This window comes from Montipora capricornis, chromosome 7, assembly GCF_036669925.1.
Source record: "Montipora capricornis isolate CH-2021 chromosome 7, ASM3666992v2, whole genome shotgun sequence".
Taxonomy (NCBI): Eukaryota; Metazoa; Cnidaria; class Anthozoa; order Scleractinia; family Acroporidae; genus Montipora; species Montipora capricornis.
In genome coordinates this window covers 25,776,773-25,794,272 of record NC_090889.1, presented here as the reverse complement: position 1 = coordinate 25,794,272, position 17,500 = coordinate 25,776,773, and the positions used below count along the sequence as shown (strand labels likewise).

The following is a 17,500-nucleotide window of genomic DNA, read 5'->3' as shown; positions in this document are numbered from 1 at the left end:
AACATTGAAGAAGAAAAAGAAGAGTTGCCGCAAACACAGATGGACACTTCAGATCAGAAGAAAAATGGATTGAAGACTACTGCCAATGGTCATATGTATCATATGTACGAGAGGCCAGCCCGTGATATTGATCTGGGAAAAACCAATAACGGTTACACCTCTACAGAATTCCTAAGTAAGATATAGAGACAGTTCCGGTCTGCTAGGACGGCTGAGCTATAGTGGAGTCGTTTCTTAACTCAATACCTCAAGAGTTTACACAAACTTATAAACAGAGTTTTTTGGCTTGACGTCACTTTATTTATCATCTTTTAGGAATGGTGCTATTCTTATGCAAATTACGTTTTTTTTCTCTCTCAGTAAAGCGATATGGTGACTAGCCAAAAACTAAATTTGATATTTAACCAAAAATATAGTACCGTCACAATTTTTTTTTCACAAAGCGATAGTGGTCACTGAATATTTTGTACAGAATGGAAAATATTATACTCTATATCATAGTTATAAACCATAAATAGCACGGGGTGATGGATTCTTGTAAATAGGCATGGTAAGAATCAGGTCAAAGGGAAATGAACATGATCAGTGTATTTTTTGCGACAAGAAAATATCAGTTTTGAATACTTTTTTTTGTATTTACGTGTATATTCCTTATGAACATTGGAAAAACATAACAACCATAGTTATATAAAATGTGTCATGCTCAATGAGTGTATAATATCAATAAAAATTCCGAAAAGAAAGCTTGAGAGTGAAGGTCAGTGAATTCTTCCCTGATGGTGATTTTTGACGCTACACCTGAGTATCCTGGGGCAGTTTCAATTGCCCATGTAATGAGAAGTGTATGGTGAAAGGTTTCTAGCCAATCTCTCAAACTAAACTTTCTTGCGTGACCGCGCTACGCGCCAACCATTTTTCTTAGCAGATTACGTATTGGACTGACATGCAGGAAGTCTTAGGTTCAACTCCAACCAAACAGGCAACACTGTCAAGGTCTGGAAATAACTGAGAAGAAAGAGCTGCTTGTGTGATCAAATTGGCAAATGATTTGACCTTCTAGCCTTCTCTTCCAAGAACTCCAAACCATAGGCCCCTTCTCATATATGAAGGGGTAGTTTCTAAAGAAACTGTGGTGCTGCGTCGGTGGGGAAGTAGTATACAAGAATTTGGTTTTATCAACGGAGTTGATAATGTAAATTGGCCACCGTACAGAGATTCTAAAAGCTGACGTTTCGAGCGTTAGCCCTTCGTCAGAGCGAAGGGCTAACGCTCATATAGTCAATTGTTCAACAAATGCTGTTAAAGATAAAAGGACCCACATCCACTAACAGAAGAATACGGCATAAAGTTACCACTGTTGTTGTCAGGATAGGGGACAGTTACATCCCAAGGGACCTTACCTCCAAAGGCCATTTCACAGTTGGCAACTAGGTGATCTGAAAGTAAGGCTGGCATTGATCTTGCGCTGGTATAGACCCGGGGGAGGGGTACTTGGGTCAATTTTCGCTGGGTTTTGCCGATGGCCTCTAAGAACCCCTACCCCTTTATAGTCTATTTTACGGCCAATTATACACGCCATCTTAGTCATTTTCTGTTTATGCCAAAACCTGACATAAAGCCTTTTAATTGTAATTTCAAAACCAACAGCGCTACAGTTCTTTCTTCAACAACTCTTTTTTACTGCGAATCTTTCCATATTTAAATTCCACTAACTAGCCAGAATTTTCGGAAACCCCAAAATTCCGACCTCTGTCGGGAACTCTGTTGAAAATGCAATCCCATTATAGTCAATCCAGTCGGGAAAATACGACCCCATCCAGCGGCACATCCCCATTAGCCCATCAATAGGAAGTAGCCCCCCCCCCCCCCTTCCCGGGGTATAGACGATACTTTTATTGTCAACTCGTCTGCATTTGGACTGGAAAAGCAAAACAGTTGGCATCGACGCCAGGTTACTTGTAGCCTCGCTTCCATTTATAGGCCCCTTAACTCAACCACAATAATGGAATTTTGATGGCATTCACACTAAACAATGATATATGAAATGAACGCGCACTATCCACCCCCAGTCAACAAGCGAGGATTGCTCGATACTCCCTCCCTCTCACTACTGTTGTAAATGCATAAGGGAATTACAATGCTTTTGGTTAACGCAAAAATCATAGGTACAAAGTTCCATTATTAGCTGACAGTTTCTCCTTACAAGCTGCTCTTTTTTTAGTGTAAGGACAAATTGCTCTTTTTTCTTACCAGTATAGGGAAGATATTATTGACGTCACCAGTAACCAGAGCCTCATAGGCTGTCGAAACAAAAGGTCTTTGTTCCTGTGGTTGGCAAATTTGAATAACAAAAGGAATGTTTGTAAACAGATATCTTCCCCCCCAGGGGGGTTACTCCCATATAGAAATGGGAGGAATGCTCGTCGGGAGTTTTAAATGAAACCTCTAAAGGAGACGAATCTGGGCGTGGTCCAGGTTTTTTTTTTACCCCTGAAAGAGACCATATTAAAACACGGATATGTAAAAAATACAGTGCCTTTTAATGATGGCAAAGACATTATTATCTAATACTTTCACCTGCGTGAAGAAATATGAAAGTGTAAAGATACACTTTTATATTTCTTCGCGCTCAACCCTAAAGGAGATCTTCCCGGTCATATATGATTGCGTTTTTCCCAGAACACCCTAAGTGAGACCAAAATCCGAAATTTATACCCCTAAGCGAGACGACGAGCATCCCTCCTTTTTTTATATGGGAGTCCCCCCTGGGGGGTCTTCCCTATGCTATCCCTGGAAGCAAAAGAGGAAAACATACTCACAGAAAGGTACTAAAACACTATAGGGACAATATTTGTACGCACGATTACATTCTTGTATCTATTAGCAAGATTGTTTCTAAGATCCTTGTATTTCAGTGCTGTAGTAGCCTCCGAGGTGAGATAGAACGCGTGACGAAGCCCTGGTGTCTGCGAAACTGAGCTTGGGGTACCTGTGGAACGTCCATAGTCCCATAACGCTTAGCGAGAAAAAGTGTTTTCAAAAGACAAAATGGCGGAATACAAGGGAGCAGCGAAGGAAGGGGCTCGGGCAATGGCCCTGATGAAAAAACGGGAGAAAATGAAAGCTGACATAGAAGCTGCCAAAAACAAGATATCTGAGGTCTGCTCCGTTTTGTTTTAGAGATTCAATTGTAACAGAATAATAACTTTTACTTGATGCCAGATGACGTTCCATTTATGATCCGACCCCATATTTTGTTGGTGCCCTTGAAAAAAGATAAAAAACGCTTCCTTTCAGTCGCATTCTGACGGATCTCATCCATAGTTGAACGGAGGGGAGAGGGGGGGGGGGGGGGGGGGTTGTCTTGGATCATAAATGGAACTCAATGAGACTTTGTTTTCTCTTGGGACCTTTGTAAGTTCCAAGATTTCCCACTAGCAGAGATCTCCTTTCTTTTGCGTTCGCTGAGCTGACGAGTACGGGAAAAAAAATTTCTGTCATGGATCGAAACTCACTTTGTTGGTCATGCATGATGGTTACTTGACGATCAAATCCTCATGTTATCGTGAAGGCTCTCTTAACATACATACATTTGAACAGGTTACAAAATAGGCAAGAGGAAAGTCCTGATGTGGACCTGCACTAACTACGTAACATCTAAGCTAAAATGTATTAATTACTTACTGAGATAATATGAGAATTTCTTACATGATTGGCCTCTACAGTAGTATTACATGTACAACTGGAAATCTAAAAAGTGACTGACCTAAAAGAAATGCTACAGGAAGCTTTCTCAAAACTTATGGTTTTTAGAAAGTTCTTATTTTCCCTAATTAACCTCGTAAAATAACTTAGACTAGTGCAGTTTTTAAAGGAATTAGGTAGGAGGTTCCAACAAAAGCGGAATTACTATAAAGGAATGTGCGGGACACAGCAGACTCAAGTCATAGTCAGCAAACATGTCATGGGGTATGGGGTTTGAAGCATTTTGTCCAAGGTTGTGGATGGCAGGTGGTTGGCAGTTCCATCGAAGTGAGTTTTGACCCATGGCAGAGGTTTCTTTTCCCAAACTTGTCAGCCCAGTGAAAGCAAAAAGAAAAGAAACCTCAGCTAGCACGGAAGACCCAAGAGAAAGTGGAAACAATGCTTAAGCAAAATTTTGGATGAAAAACAAAGAGTATTATGGTATTTTTGAAAGTGGCCTATTAACTCATTGACCCCTGAGAGTGACACTTAATAGATTTTACTCTGTGTAACGCCAGACGATTTTAGTCGTCAGTGGGGAGGCATCCCAGGACGTTTGAGGTGTTAATGGGTTAACCTATTTAATTAGAAACCTAGCTTACATTTTGCCCTCATTAGTGGCATGGAAAAAATTTCCAAAACTCATGGATGACCAGCAACATTGTACTTTAGTTTAAAATAGTCTGGTTACAGTCTTATACAGCAGTAAACCCTAAAGAAAAGGTATTTGTTTACAAACATTCTTTTTGTTTTCAAATGTGCCATCCATGGGAACAAAAGAACCCTTTGTTTCCATAGCCAAATCATGAGTCTCTGGCTGTCACATAAATAACAAGAAGAGGGTTCATTCCCAAAACTATGAGTCTATATAGTGGTCAAACAGTGAGTGTTGGCAGGTCTTACTTAGTGACTTGTGGAAGTTGCTTGAAAGTACGTTTATTGTGCATACTAACCCTTAAAAATAACTTGAACTCGGCTGAACCTCGCACTGACTCTGGAATTTATTGGAAAATTTAAGGTATTTACCAATTGCCTATTTACTGTTGGTGAACTGACCCCTAGACCTTTGTGAACTGAATGTTGGTGAAATCGAAATGTGTAAGTTGCAAGTTAGGATTACAGGTCATTGTTTTACCATAAGTGAAACAACCCACAACCTTACAAAAATGCTAAACTTAGCCTTAAACATTACTTTTTAGTGATTGCAAGTTCGAATGAGGCCTAACACTACTGTGAAGTTTTTGTACCCAATTATTCCATCAGGGATCAACCCTAGTATTGGAATTGGTACAAAAACTTCACAGTAGTGTTAGGCCTCATTCGAACTTGCAATCATTACTCTAATTGCTACTGAAGGACAACAACTAGTGATTACCTAAAATTAGGCTTGGGCTAAGCTGAAATTGTCCTTGTGAATGACATCTCACATACCCACGGCCAGCTCCCGTTCTGGCCTTGTAGCTCAGTCGGTAGAGCAGTGGTGATCTAATCCGAAGGTCGTGGGTTCAATCCCACCCTGGTCAGAGTTTTTCTCTGTCCTTGTGTGGGCCCAATTCCAATAATAGGGTTGATCCCTGATGAAATAATTGGGTACAAAAACTTCACAGTAGTGTTAGGTCTCATTCGAACTTGCAATCATTACTCCAAATGCTACTGAAGGACAACAACTAGCGATTACCTATTACTTTTTAGGCCTAATGTTAGCATTAGTAAAGGTTTGTGTTGTTTCAGCTACTGTATGGTGAAACAATGACTTGCAACCCTAACCTGTTTACATGGTGAAATGACCCATTAGCTAAACAGCTAGAATGTTTTTATTTTTCTTTGTTGTATCCTCAATAGGCTTCTTTTCTTTTCTTCTTAATAACAGTGACATCTGACAAGACAGTAACGAAAAGTGCTAAACATACTTGTTTATTCATTCCTTTTGTTTGAGTACCCTCAGCCTTGTTAACAAGCTAAATTTCAATATATTGAAATTAAAGCTATGGATCTAGAACTACTGTATGACACCAAATGCTTTATTGTAATAAAAGTTTGTGTTCATACTACATTGTATGTAACATAAATGTAAATGCGAAATTTTTCTTCCATGCAGAAACATAAAATTGCAGACATCAGCAACAAGTTTTCATCTCATTATGATGTGGTTGAGCAACAACTTAAATCAAGCACCATCGGTAGGTTCTGTCAATCAAAGATTAAAATAAGACTAATGATTCTGACAACTATTGTTACATTTAATTAAATAAGCTCTTTTTTCACTTTTTTTTTTCATTTTCAGGTCTGGTAACCTTGGATGAAATGAAAGCCAAACGTGAGGATTTAGTCAGAGAACATGAGAAGCAGTTGGCTGCACAGCTGAAATCTGATGAAGCAGAGGGGTAACTTGTTAAATGTAACTTGTTGTCAACCAAATCAAGGCCTTTAATAAAATTATGAGTAAGTGTCTACCCATATTAGAGTAGGCGGCTGTGTCAAAAACCTTAAATAACAATGACCACAACCAGGTTTTTTGATCCCGCGAGACTGAGCACACCCAGCAAACCATTGTCTTAACGAAAACCACCGGTCAGCAACCTGATTCTGGTCATTGCTGTCTAAGGTCTTCTGTGTCAATTAGCCACTATCAAAAATACCATAATACTCTTTGTTTGTCCCTCCAAAATTTTGCATAAGCATTGTTCCCAGTTTCTCTTGGGACCATTGTAAGTCTCAAGAGAAAATAATTACAATGCTTACGCAAAATTTTGGAGCGACAAATAAAGAGTATTATGGTATTGTGATACTGGCTAATAAGGCGGCCATAAGGCCGTCTCTCCTAGGGAAAAAGTTCTGTTAATGCTTATTATTATTATTATTATTATTATTATTATTGTAATTATTATTATGGTTACTTTCTTTTTCGGATTATTTATACATATTAGGGAATCCAAGAAAAAGAAACAAAAGAAGCAAAAAGCCAAAATGTCTTCTGGATTATCTTTCACTGTTGATGAAGAGGGGGATGACGGTGATTCAGAGCTGGGTGAGAAAAACTCTGTAGATCATAACAATAGTATTAATTTATTGTTAGGATGATTGGATGAAACCCACAAGAAGGGTCAACAAGGTCCGTTTTCGTCAAATTCAAGTCGTACGTTACGTTAAACCAATTGTTGGTGAAAGCTCTGTTCGCGAGTATCTCTATCGTTTCATCCAAGGGTACGTTTGTGAACAGGGAAGACACATCATACGAAACCAGAATGTCACCGTTTGCTATTTCCATGTTTTGAATTTACACAATCGTGTAAAGGGACATAAGCAACAGTCCTCGGCTATTGCCAGACACTATAAGAACGCACACGGGTCGATCCCTCCGGACCTGCTTAAACGCTTTGAGGTGCTCAAAAAATGTAAAAACAAATTTGATTGCTTAGTGTTTGAAATGTTATTTATAAGAACACTTAAGCCTAGCCTCAATGTGCAATCGGATTCCATTCGTGCTAAAGTATTCTTATAGCCAATTTCACACGTGCTTATTATGTTAATTCTTAGCGTCAATCGTTTTTAATACTGTAATTTTAGCATCATAGAACATTTTTAACTTGATAATGGAGTGATGTCTACTCCGAAACGTCGGTTTAACTTGTTATCTCTAAAATCTGTTATAATGTTGGTTTGTAACAATGGTAACGGTAATGAATTTATACAGCGTATTTTCTATTGGTATATTCAAATGCGTTTTACAAGCAAGGGATCTATGGGTGAGATCGGACATCAGCATATACAGGCGCCACTGGCAGCCACTATCAGTCCATTAGCGATCTCACCCAGCACATGAATGAATTAAATGAGGCCTGACCACAACACGGAGAGCTCCATGCCCTACTCTTTATGAATAGTGTGTGGGTTCTTTCACATCCCACTGGGTTGTAAACATTCAAGGGTTGTGAGACGGGGCCTACGGTTTATAGTTCTTATCCAAGAAGAACACCACCCCTCAGGGGTTATGGTTAGGAAAGAGCCAGAAAGCTCACATGACATTCTATTGCCAAGTCCATCTGTGGAAGGTAAGCAGGCTCTCTGCACCAGCAATTCTGCACAGATATGGGATTCTCATCAGATATGGGATTCTCTGAGAAAGCTGCAAGTTAGATGTATTTATTATTATGGTGTACTTGTATACTGTAACAAAAAGCAGTGATAGTTATTCTAGATTGGTATTCACTTTTACATTTCTATTAACAGTTGTCCCAGTTAAGAAGAAGAAACTCGGAAAAAATCCTGATGTGGACACCTCATTTTTACCTGACAGAGAAAGAGAGGTATTATTAATGATTTCATGTACAGTCTTTCAATATCACCCTTTTTTAAAAGAGGATTGTACCTGACCATAAAAGGAATAGCTTCACTCACTTCGTGAATGCAATCCCTGCTCCAATTGAAAGCTGGAAAATTGGTTTGTACAAAAAAAAGAAACCTTCAATGATATTCTTTTTTTCTTGCAATGTTATTTTTCACTATAATTGGATGTTTTGAAATATGAATTAAAGAAATACAGAGTTTTTAATTTGAACTTCAATCCTTAGCTGAGACTAAGGGTGCTTTCCTTTTGTCAGAACTGGCCGGCCAGACCCGTCAGTTTGCAAAGAAAATGCAACAATTTGAACGAGCACTTGCATGACAATCCTTCTCATTCTTCTGGAGGAGTATATATATCATTCTCCAAAGTGTTAATTTGAAGGTGTTGTAGAGTTAGTCCTTCCAAATACCCTGTCTGGCCAGTCATTTTTGTAAAATGTAAAGCACCTTAAGTGTCATGAGTTAAATGAGTGATGTCTTGCTTTAGGGCAAAGGCCCTCTTACAGTCATGATCCTTGTCTAATACCTCCATGCACAAGAAAGTCAGCACCTCAGTTCAACTTCCAATGAGGTTAATTAATTAATTCAACCCATTGACTCCTGGGAGTGAGACTTAACAGATTTTAATCTTTCTAATGCCAGACAATTTTACTTGTCAACTGGGGACATCCTGGGGGTTCCTGAGGAATCAGTGGGTTAATAGAGGTTTTTGGTTTATTTTGAGACAGGAGATAGAAAGGCAGGAAAGAGAAAAGATCAGACAAGAATGGGTTGAAAAGCAGGAAAAGATCAAAGGTTTAGTTTTCGGCTTTGTTTTTGGAGACACTCGTAGACACTTTACAGAGAGGCAGCCCGAGTAGAATTCAAACTCAGTATCTCCTCATTCAGAGGCAATCGTGATGACCACTCAACCACAGATGACTAGGCGACAGATTAACAAGGAAATACGTATTAAAGAATTGTGTGTGACCGGAAACAAGTTTATGTGTTTTTGTTGCACACAATGCAATATCCGGCCATTGTATGACTCTGTAGCACTTCTTACCGGGCTAATTTCTTGTGGTATTGTTTAAAAAAAAGTATGAAATATTTTAAAATACTACTGTAGAAACTTGTAAAGCATCTGTCTACTGGTTTTGATTGGAATCAATGCCTTTAACAACAGTTTTAAATAGAACAACTATTCTATGGATCACACTTAAACATATGGTTGGGTAACGGAATGTGGACTTTGGATTTATGGAATTGAACTTGATATTGACCATATTGTAACATAAAAAAGCCCTGAAATACTGTGAGTTTTAAAGGGAATTGGTTAAAATTCCTTCGAACAAAGTGTAGGCTGCCCATAGCCTCTTGTTGCTTTAAAAACGCTTCCCCTTACCATAAAGAGAAATATTGTCGATAAAGGAGCTTTGTCGTTTTTGGGGTACATGTATTTTTGTGTGTTGTTGTAGATGAAAATGTAGAGATCACATATTCATACTGGGATGGATCAGGACACAGAAGAACAGTAAAGGTTTAGAGATGTTTTGATATGTATTTCCAATGTTTCTTTATTTCTTTCAAACACTGGGTATTCTCAGAAAAAAAGACTGCTTATACACTACATGTATACAAAACCAGTTTCCACTAAAGTCTGATAGTGTTAGAGTGGTTTTCAATTGAGTGTCGAAAGTAATTAGATAATTACTTTGGTTTTGCATTACTTCACTCAGTGTTTGGTTCAAAGTTCTCGCGCCACTTTTTCAACCAATCAGAAGTGAAACCAAAACCAATCGTAGCTCGCGCGTGCACATTTGCCCACGCTTTGTGTCGGTTACGTGTAATTACTTTGAGTTTTGATTGGTTTACTGGATTGTCTCCGTCCTTTTTGATTGGCCAAAGTAATTACTTTGGTGTTGGTTTAACGACACTCATTTGAAAACCGCTCTATTTTCAAGGCTTTAGATTGGACCTAGTGGGCTTGTGGTAGAGGCTGGAGATGGTCAAAATGCACCCACTGTCCACTTACTGTAACCCTCATCTTCATCCTTCTCCTTGATATCAAATTATTGACAACCAAAGGGCTTCTGCTTCTTTGGCCTAAATGGGTTGATTTGGAATCGATGGTGTAAGACCTCCCTTGCAAGTGGGAACACTAATCAGTTCATTTTGTTTCATTGAATTTGGTTCTCCTAACGAAGTGACTGAAAATATTCTTTTTGGGTGGAGAAGGTAGGGTGAGGGTTGGGGTGGGGGAGAGGGGACTTGGCATGCCTACCAGACCGCTGAGTCTTGGAATTCAGTTGAGACTCTTTCAAAATAAGATTTCATGGTTTTAAATAGTGAACCTTAACCAAGTGCATATACTGATCTGATTTCTTTCAGATGAAAAAAGGCAGCAAAATTTCACATTTTCTGCAAAAGTGCATTGAACAACTTAGAAAAGACTTCACAGAGTTTAGGTTGGTTGGTAATTCTTTGGTTTTGCTGTTGTCTTGCTTCCTTTCCTTTCTTTAGGAGTGCAGGGCGGGTGTAGTGGCCTGGGTTCGATTCTCAGGCTTTGCGTCATAATTATGCAGCTTGACATGGTTGGTTCTCCACTCTGTCCTGGGAGGTTTTTCTCTGGGTACTGCAGTTTTCCCCTCTTCTCGAAAACCAACATTTGATTTGATTTGATATGCGTTAATTTGTTAATTTCAGTTTACAGTGTCCCCAATTAGTGCTCTAGTGCTAGAAGACTAGACACTTGAACAAGTTCCTTATCTTTGTACCAAATGTCCCATTAACCTAGTTTAATGGCCTAGCTCCCATGAGTCTCATTGATTTCAGTTGTAGATCGTCGAAAGTAGAAATCTGAAGGTTGTAGTTCAACTTCCGCGAAGAAGCACTCAGATTTTTGGCAAGTAATCCTCGACTCCCCGTAGAAAATATACATCTCTTCATTTCATTTTGCATTTACCATCCCATTCATTACAATTACAAAAAATGCACCATTCGGACAATTTCAGATCCAGTGGGATAGTGGGACAATTGTCACATGAACTAATTTATGGCCAAGGCAGTGGTGGATTTAGGATATTTTAGCGGTGGGGGGTTGAAAGAATCGAACTACCGGGTATATACTCTGACAAAAGTCTAGATATCTTAGGCTGCAATTTTGACCTTGTTTATGTTTTGCATTAATTTTAAAGTTCACGTCAGGTAAACAGTATCTGTTCCAGCAAAAATAAAAATACGATAAAAACCAGATAAATAGAAATACTCTGTTACAAAAGTAGGTTTTTTCGTTACTTTTATGAGTCGAGGAAATCAGTTACTTGAGTGGTACCTTAATACGTCCTGTGCGAAGAGAGAGGCCGTCCAGATTTGAAATAATAAAACTTGCATATCGTCAGATTGTAAATAATTTGTAAATTTAATTTAGTTATCAACCAAAAAAATGCAATTTACTTAAAAAAAAAAGGAGCTAAAATTTGGAGGCTGGAGGGGCTAGCCACCCTATTGACCCCTTCCCCCCCAACCCCGCCCGGATCCGCCCCTGCAAGGTCACATGAGTGTCCTATAGCTCAGTGGTAAAAAAAACATCCGAACTAGTGAACGGAAGGTCGTAGATTCGAATCCTGCATAGGAGAACTCGGATGTTTTCCAAGTTTTTCAGTCATCATCTTGCCGTTCTGTATTTGCGTATTCCTCAGAGCCATCACTACAGAAAACTTGATGTACGTTAAAGAGGATCTCATAATTCCACAGGTACTTAACTGCAACCTTTCTGTTTTTTTCTTCTTGTTCTTCATGTAACCATACCCACAGGAAAGTTTACTGGTGTAGCTTTTTCGTTCTGCCAACAATCTAGTTCGAGCGAGTTTCAATCGAGTGTCCTAAAACCAAAACCAAAGTAATTGCTTTGGCCAATCAAAAAGGACGCGGACAATCCTGTAAACCAATCAAAACACGTAGCCGACACAAAGCGCGGGAAAATGTGCAGGGCCACGATTGGTTTTGGTTTTAGTTCAGATTTGTTGACAAAATGGCGCGAGAACTTTGAACCAATCACTGAGTGAAGTAATGCAAAACCAATGCAATTAGCTAATTACTTTCGACACTCAGTTGAAAACCGCTCTATCACAAATGGTGTCACTGCAATTCCCCAATAGATCCGGTTCTATCTATCAGCTTGTTGCAATATTCGAAGTATTTTTTTTTCCTTCCTTTTTTTTCTTAGAGGTGTGCGCTGGCTGTTGGTGAAGTTTAGTAACGGAGAGATTTTGCATCATCTTTACGTGAAACGGCAATCGGAAGCCTACAGTTCATGTTCTAAAAGCAGAAATTTCTCCTAATCTAACTTCTTTTTCTCCTTTGAGGAGCCGCGCGATATCTGTAGATAACATACAGAAAACGAGGGCCGAGTAATTGTACAATACCCGGCCGCTGGAAGCAACGCTTCCTCGTTCCCAGCTACGCGGCTACGTGTCCAAATGAATGAGTGACAAGTGAGTTTGCTGTTAACGTGCAAATGCGTAAACTGTGGCTGCGTTGCTACTTGGTTACTTTGCCAAACGGCTACGTGGTTTTTCGTTGATCATCGCTATGGGATGGCTCACCTTTTCAGACTCTTTAAGAACGAGGTATACCCTGATGTTTTTTTTGGCCATTATTTGAACTCAGCCACGTAGCCGCGTTACCACTGTTTGCGTGTTTGCGTGTATGAGAGTAGCCACGTAGCCACAATTTTTTGAAGTGTTGTGGAGTGGCCGGGTATTTTACAGTTAACCCGAAATGAGCAGAAATCAAACAAGTTTCTTTGATTTTTGGCAAAACGCAAAAACGCATACTGACCTTTGCCGTAAATTTCATTGCGTTCCAAGCGAACATCATGTCATCTTTATCACGGGGGATGTCGGTCGTTTCGCCCTTTCGCGTTTCTTCCCAGGTCGCTTGTGAGGGGCAGAAACAAGATGCCTTAAGATTTAATGAGTGCTCAGAGGGCACTTTGATGGAGTCGCACATCTAGTTGAAATTACGAAGTTTGGTCAAAGTTTCCTTTCAGTCACTTTGATGTGAACCTTCTGCCGACTGCGTAAAAGTCAGTTTTAAAGTCTGTGTAGGCGAATCGACTTAACTCGTGTAGGCAAATCGACTTGTAAGCAAAACGACCGGTTGCCGTGACAGGTACACTACACCGTAACTATCAATAGTTGAAATAGTGGTTCCATTGGAAACCTTCAACCGTTTCAATTTGAGCTGGTTGTGGCAGAAAGGGCTGTTTCCAATAAAACAGGACCTTAATAACATTTTGGTGGCGAATTGACTGCTAGCGAGTCCTCTTGGTGCGAAGTGACTTCAAGTGAGGGTAAACCATACTTCTCATCTTGCAGCATTACACTTTCTATGATTTCATCGTCAACAAGGCGCGTGGTAAGAGTGGTCCGTTGTTCAGTTTTGATGTACACGAAGATGTCCGGATGATATCAGATGCTTCAGTGGAGAAAGACGAGGTTTGTTTTGACGAAAACCAAGGTTTTTCATTCTGAACATCACAAATTCAATACTAAATTGATCACTCCCCATAGGACAGGGGCACCCGACGAGAATGTAGTTCAAAACCACTTAAACATAGCATTGTTAAACGTATTTTAGTATTTAAACGGTAGATGAAGGCATATTTTTATTCCCTAAAAATTTTTCATCGGTTCGGATTCCCCAGCTGAAAGTCGAGTGATCAGAAAATTATAGGGATCAAAACTTACCTTTTCGAAAATTGCACCCAGAAAAAAGGCTCCCGAAAATTCTAGGTGACCTTTTTAGGGTAAAAATCCGTTAAAAATGGGCAATTATACCATTCTTTAGACGTTCGAAAATTATAGGAGAGGCAGGCAAGCAAGAAATATTACAACAAATGTTCGGAAAATTCCAAATCTCAAATCGTCTTCCGAACAGATATTTTTATGAAAATTGACGTTGGGTGCCCCTGATAGGAGCTTTTCAGGGCCAATGAAACACAATCAACGAAACGGCAGAACACAACAACAACAACTGTTAAGAATCCCACCTGACCGGAGGCAAACCAGTTGGCTATTTACAACATTAGGGTAGTCAGGACAGTGAAGTAAGCCATAGGAATTACAAGAAAGCTTGAGAAAGACGACCAGGGCGTCAGACCACGTGATTGTAGCCCTACTTTTCATTGGCTAATTCGAGGATGTGTCAAACGTAAGCCAAGGTCTCTTTTGGAAACGAATTAATTGGGGGGGGGGGGGGGGAGGGGGGCACGCTACGCACTCGCATCTCTCTTTTGCAAGCAACTTGCGCTTGTCTGAAGCCTGGTGGGATTGCACGGCAGATGGCGTTCAAGTCAGTCCCAAGATAGTAATTTGAAATCCTCATTTTAGATGAACAAACAATAAGCCGACGTTTCTAGCGTCGGTTCTTCGTGAAAGCGAATAAAGTGAATGGAAAGTGGTCAGTTTTGTCACTTTCGGGCTATTTTTTATTTGAAGATAAAATGTTTTATCCACTTGTAACGCACCCTACTTTTGTGTCCGTACAGTCCCATGCAGGAAAAGTTGTTCTTCGTTCTTGGTACGAAAGGAACAAGCACATTTTTCCTGCAAGCCGGTGGGAACCCTACGATCCAGAAAAGAAATGGGAGAAATACACGGTAAGCACAGCAGTAGAAGAGTTTTAGCCGTAGAGTAACCTGCGATCAGGCCCATTTTTAGCTTCGCCCATATGTTCTCTTATGTCGTCGCTCGCTAAAATTGGTTAGGGTTGGTTCGTTTCGCCAACTCCACATTACGTACCACGCGAAACTAAAATAGAGCCTGATCGCAGGTTAGCCGTAGAGTGTCCTTCGCGTCCGTTTTTGGGATGTCACACAACGCTCCTCCTTCCCCATCCCGAGGAAGCATTGCCTGACATCCGAAAAGACTGTGTGGAGAAGGGCAGTGGGAAATGCAAGACTGAGTTTTCCCTTTTCCAATGCCTTCCAGTTTTCAGTCATAGAAGCCGAACAAAAGTTAGCCAATATCAAAAATACCACAATACTCTTTGTTTTTCCCTCCAAAATTTTGCATAAGCATTGTTTTTATTTTCTGTTGGGACCCAAGAGAAACTGGAAACAATGCTTGTGCAAAATTCAGAAAATCTGAGAAAAGTATGAAAATCAAGGTTTGTTTTGGATTGTAGATCTCAGATGCACAAGCCAAGAAATGAAGCAACTCCTGGAGAATCAAAAGCTTACTCCGCGTCCTCTGAGCTATTCTTCTTGTCCAAGATTTGTAAATAAAACCGGTTTTACAATCAATTAATTTGTCTTCTTGTGATCAGCGATCTTCCAAATTTACGACACTAAATGCCAACATGGCTACTCTGGATCAAATTAAGGATCTTTTAAGGGGAGAAATGGACAAAATTAATTTGGAAGCTTGATAAACTGACAGCAAATTTTTAAGATCTCAGCAAAACAGTCAAATTCCTTTGTGACGAGTACGATGAGCTCCTTCTTCAAGTGAAGCAAACAAATGCGAAGCTTAACCGACGGTCACAATGTATCGATGCTGTAAAGGTGGAACTTGGCAAAGTTAAGAAATGGTGCAATTTAGCCAATAGATTACCCTACACTGACAAGAATCCGACTCAGTACATTGCACGCCCTTTGCAATTGAATTTTACGTTTCGAGGTATTTGTACACAAGAAGTCTATGATGCCATCATGGTTATTAACTTGAAAAAATCTACTAGTATTGGTCTTCCATATATACATGTATTGAGTAAAAATCGCAAAATCGAAAGTGACATCGAATCCGCCGTGATCAAGTTAGCCTGCGTGTTAACTAAAAAGTCGCGAAACAAAGGATACATCTGTGTCAAAGTGCTGGCAAGACACCGGGTTTTTGTTACGTGGAATGATGATTTAAAACGATGTGTCTGGCGTTTTGAAGCAACAAAGATAATAAAAATAAGTTTAAAATAGAATTTTAGCGGGTCTTTGACAATTTTAATTTGCGGAAACTCCGTAAAAACGAATGATTTTTAACTTCTATTCCATGCATTTCTATTCCGGAATACGGTCAATCGAACGCACCCCAAGAATCTACTAAACAAGACTTTATCATCTTCAAGTTCCAGCACTCGGTAAAGTCCCTTTTTGACTTACGGCTGTTTCTGCGCGGGTGGCCTCATATACTATAAGTCTTTTTAGAGACATCACTGCCAAGCCGGCCACTTATGCTGGAGAGAACAGGACATCCACAACACGGGGGGCTCCATCCCCTACTCTTCTCGCCGGAATAGAGGATACTTGTTAGACGGGGCCTACGGTATATATTCCTTATCCGAGAAGACTTGAAATTCCAACCATTTCCTTGTAAGGCGCATTTGAACATGTTAATAGAAAATGCGCTATATAAATTCATTACCATCATTACCATCATCTGCAGATGAAATTACAAAGGCAGCACTTTCTCCTCAGTTATTAAAACGTTTTAAAGACGTTACCTTTTTAAAGATTTAAGACTTTTTATAATCTCTGTAATCTTGGTTGGTTGGTCTTTTAAGACCTCAATGATGTATAGAAAACCTGTTTCCTGTAATGTCAGGGTTTTTCTGAAGGAGTTTATATCACCGTGACCGAATAGAAGGGTTAGACATCTGTCAGGACAGATGTTTCCGAGTGATTTTTACTTGCAAAGAAAAAAATTTATTCAAATTTCAAGCACTCAAATCATGCAAATCTGATAACTTCTTTTTTTGTTGTACTTTCAAGATTTCGCCGTTGCTGAATTCCGCCAAATAACCACGTTTGTTTCGTGCAATTGCAATAACTCGCGCGTGCTCCATAACATTTTGCGCGCGAGCTGTCCACATTTGCCCAAATCCCATTGGTTTTATTGTATGACGTGCACAGCATTGGAAATATTGTCAACGATGCGCGCGTGGCAAAGGCGTTATCACTTTACTGATCTCGAGAGCGCAGAACATGGCGTGAATTGAAATTTTGCGCTCATAATATTCAGAGCGTTCTTGATGGCAGTTTCCAGTTTTGAGGATGGAGTTCAAAAACATCAGAAAGTATACAGCTTTTTGAAGCGGAATTTGTCGCAGGAGCGATATGAAGGAGTGCGCGTTATCGAGCCTTGTGTGATTGTTGCTGATGGATTTAACAGAACTTTTCAGTTTGCGGTTCTGGGCAGTGAAATGCTTTACATCACCGAGAATCCGCCAAAAATTGCAAAAGATATCAAGATCAAGGTGGATTTAGCTTGCGTTACATCAGTGCAACTGGTAAGCGAGTGTTCACGTTGTTATCCGATAAGCTAATCGTCCTGAGCAGTCTGACACTTGACTTATTTACCAGGTAGATACCCATACGTCTAGTATAAATTCGATTTTCTTCCTTTTTTGCGTGATAGTTGAGTATTTAGGACGT

The 17,500-nt window shown here is 39.8% G+C and overlaps 3 protein-coding genes across 5 annotated transcripts in view; all 3 read left to right on the top strand.

The window, feature by feature from the left end:
- The window catches only part of LOC138056583 (uncharacterized), an 11,631-nt gene extending 10,884 nt beyond the window's left edge, over nt 1–747 (top strand). For all 3 annotated transcript variants that reach the window (XM_068902415.1, XM_068902414.1, XM_068902413.1), the window contains one exon: nt 1–747. This exon is cut by the window's left edge and continues 821 nt beyond it. In XM_068902415.1, coding sequence (XP_068758516.1) covers nt 1–186 — 186 coding nt within the window. In that variant the 3' untranslated portion in view covers nt 187–747.
- A 2,279-nt stretch (nt 748–3,026) lies between these two features.
- Nucleotides 3,027–15,376, top strand: LOC138056582 (protein FAM50A-like). The gene is made up of 12 exons (XM_068902412.1): nt 3,027–3,159; nt 5,843–5,924; nt 6,029–6,128; nt 6,672–6,772; nt 7,975–8,051; nt 8,817–8,883; nt 9,546–9,607; nt 10,459–10,535; nt 11,769–11,823; nt 13,449–13,568; nt 14,621–14,731; nt 15,259–15,376. Exons 1-12 carry the CDS (start codon nt 3,049–3,051, stop codon nt 15,283–15,285), a joined length of 990 nt encoding a protein of 329 aa, XP_068758513.1. The 5' UTR covers nt 3,027–3,048; the 3' UTR covers nt 15,286–15,376.
- Nucleotides 15,377–16,970: 1,594 nt separating this feature from the next.
- The window catches only part of LOC138056577 (uncharacterized protein C12orf56-like), a 20,121-nt gene continuing 19,591 nt past the window's right edge, over nt 16,971–17,500 (top strand). The window contains exon 1 of the mRNA XM_068902400.1: nt 16,971–17,355. Within this exon, the coding sequence (XP_068758501.1) occupies nt 17,098–17,355 (258 nt within the window). The 5' untranslated portion in view covers nt 16,971–17,097. The remainder of the gene's footprint in view (nt 17,356–17,500) is intronic.

Coding starts and splice junctions, on each gene's coding strand:
- LOC138056582 (XM_068902412.1), top strand. CDS start 3,049: ATGGCGGAATACAAGGGAGCAGCGAAGGAAGGGGCTCGGGCAATGGCC. Junction 6,129..6,671: donor AAATCTGATGAAGCAGAGGG/GTAACTTGTTAA, acceptor TATACATATTAG/GGAATCCAAGAAAAAGAAAC. Junction 11,824..13,448: donor AGGATCTCATAATTCCACAG/GTACTTAACTGC, acceptor CTCATCTTGCAG/CATTACACTTTCTATGATTT.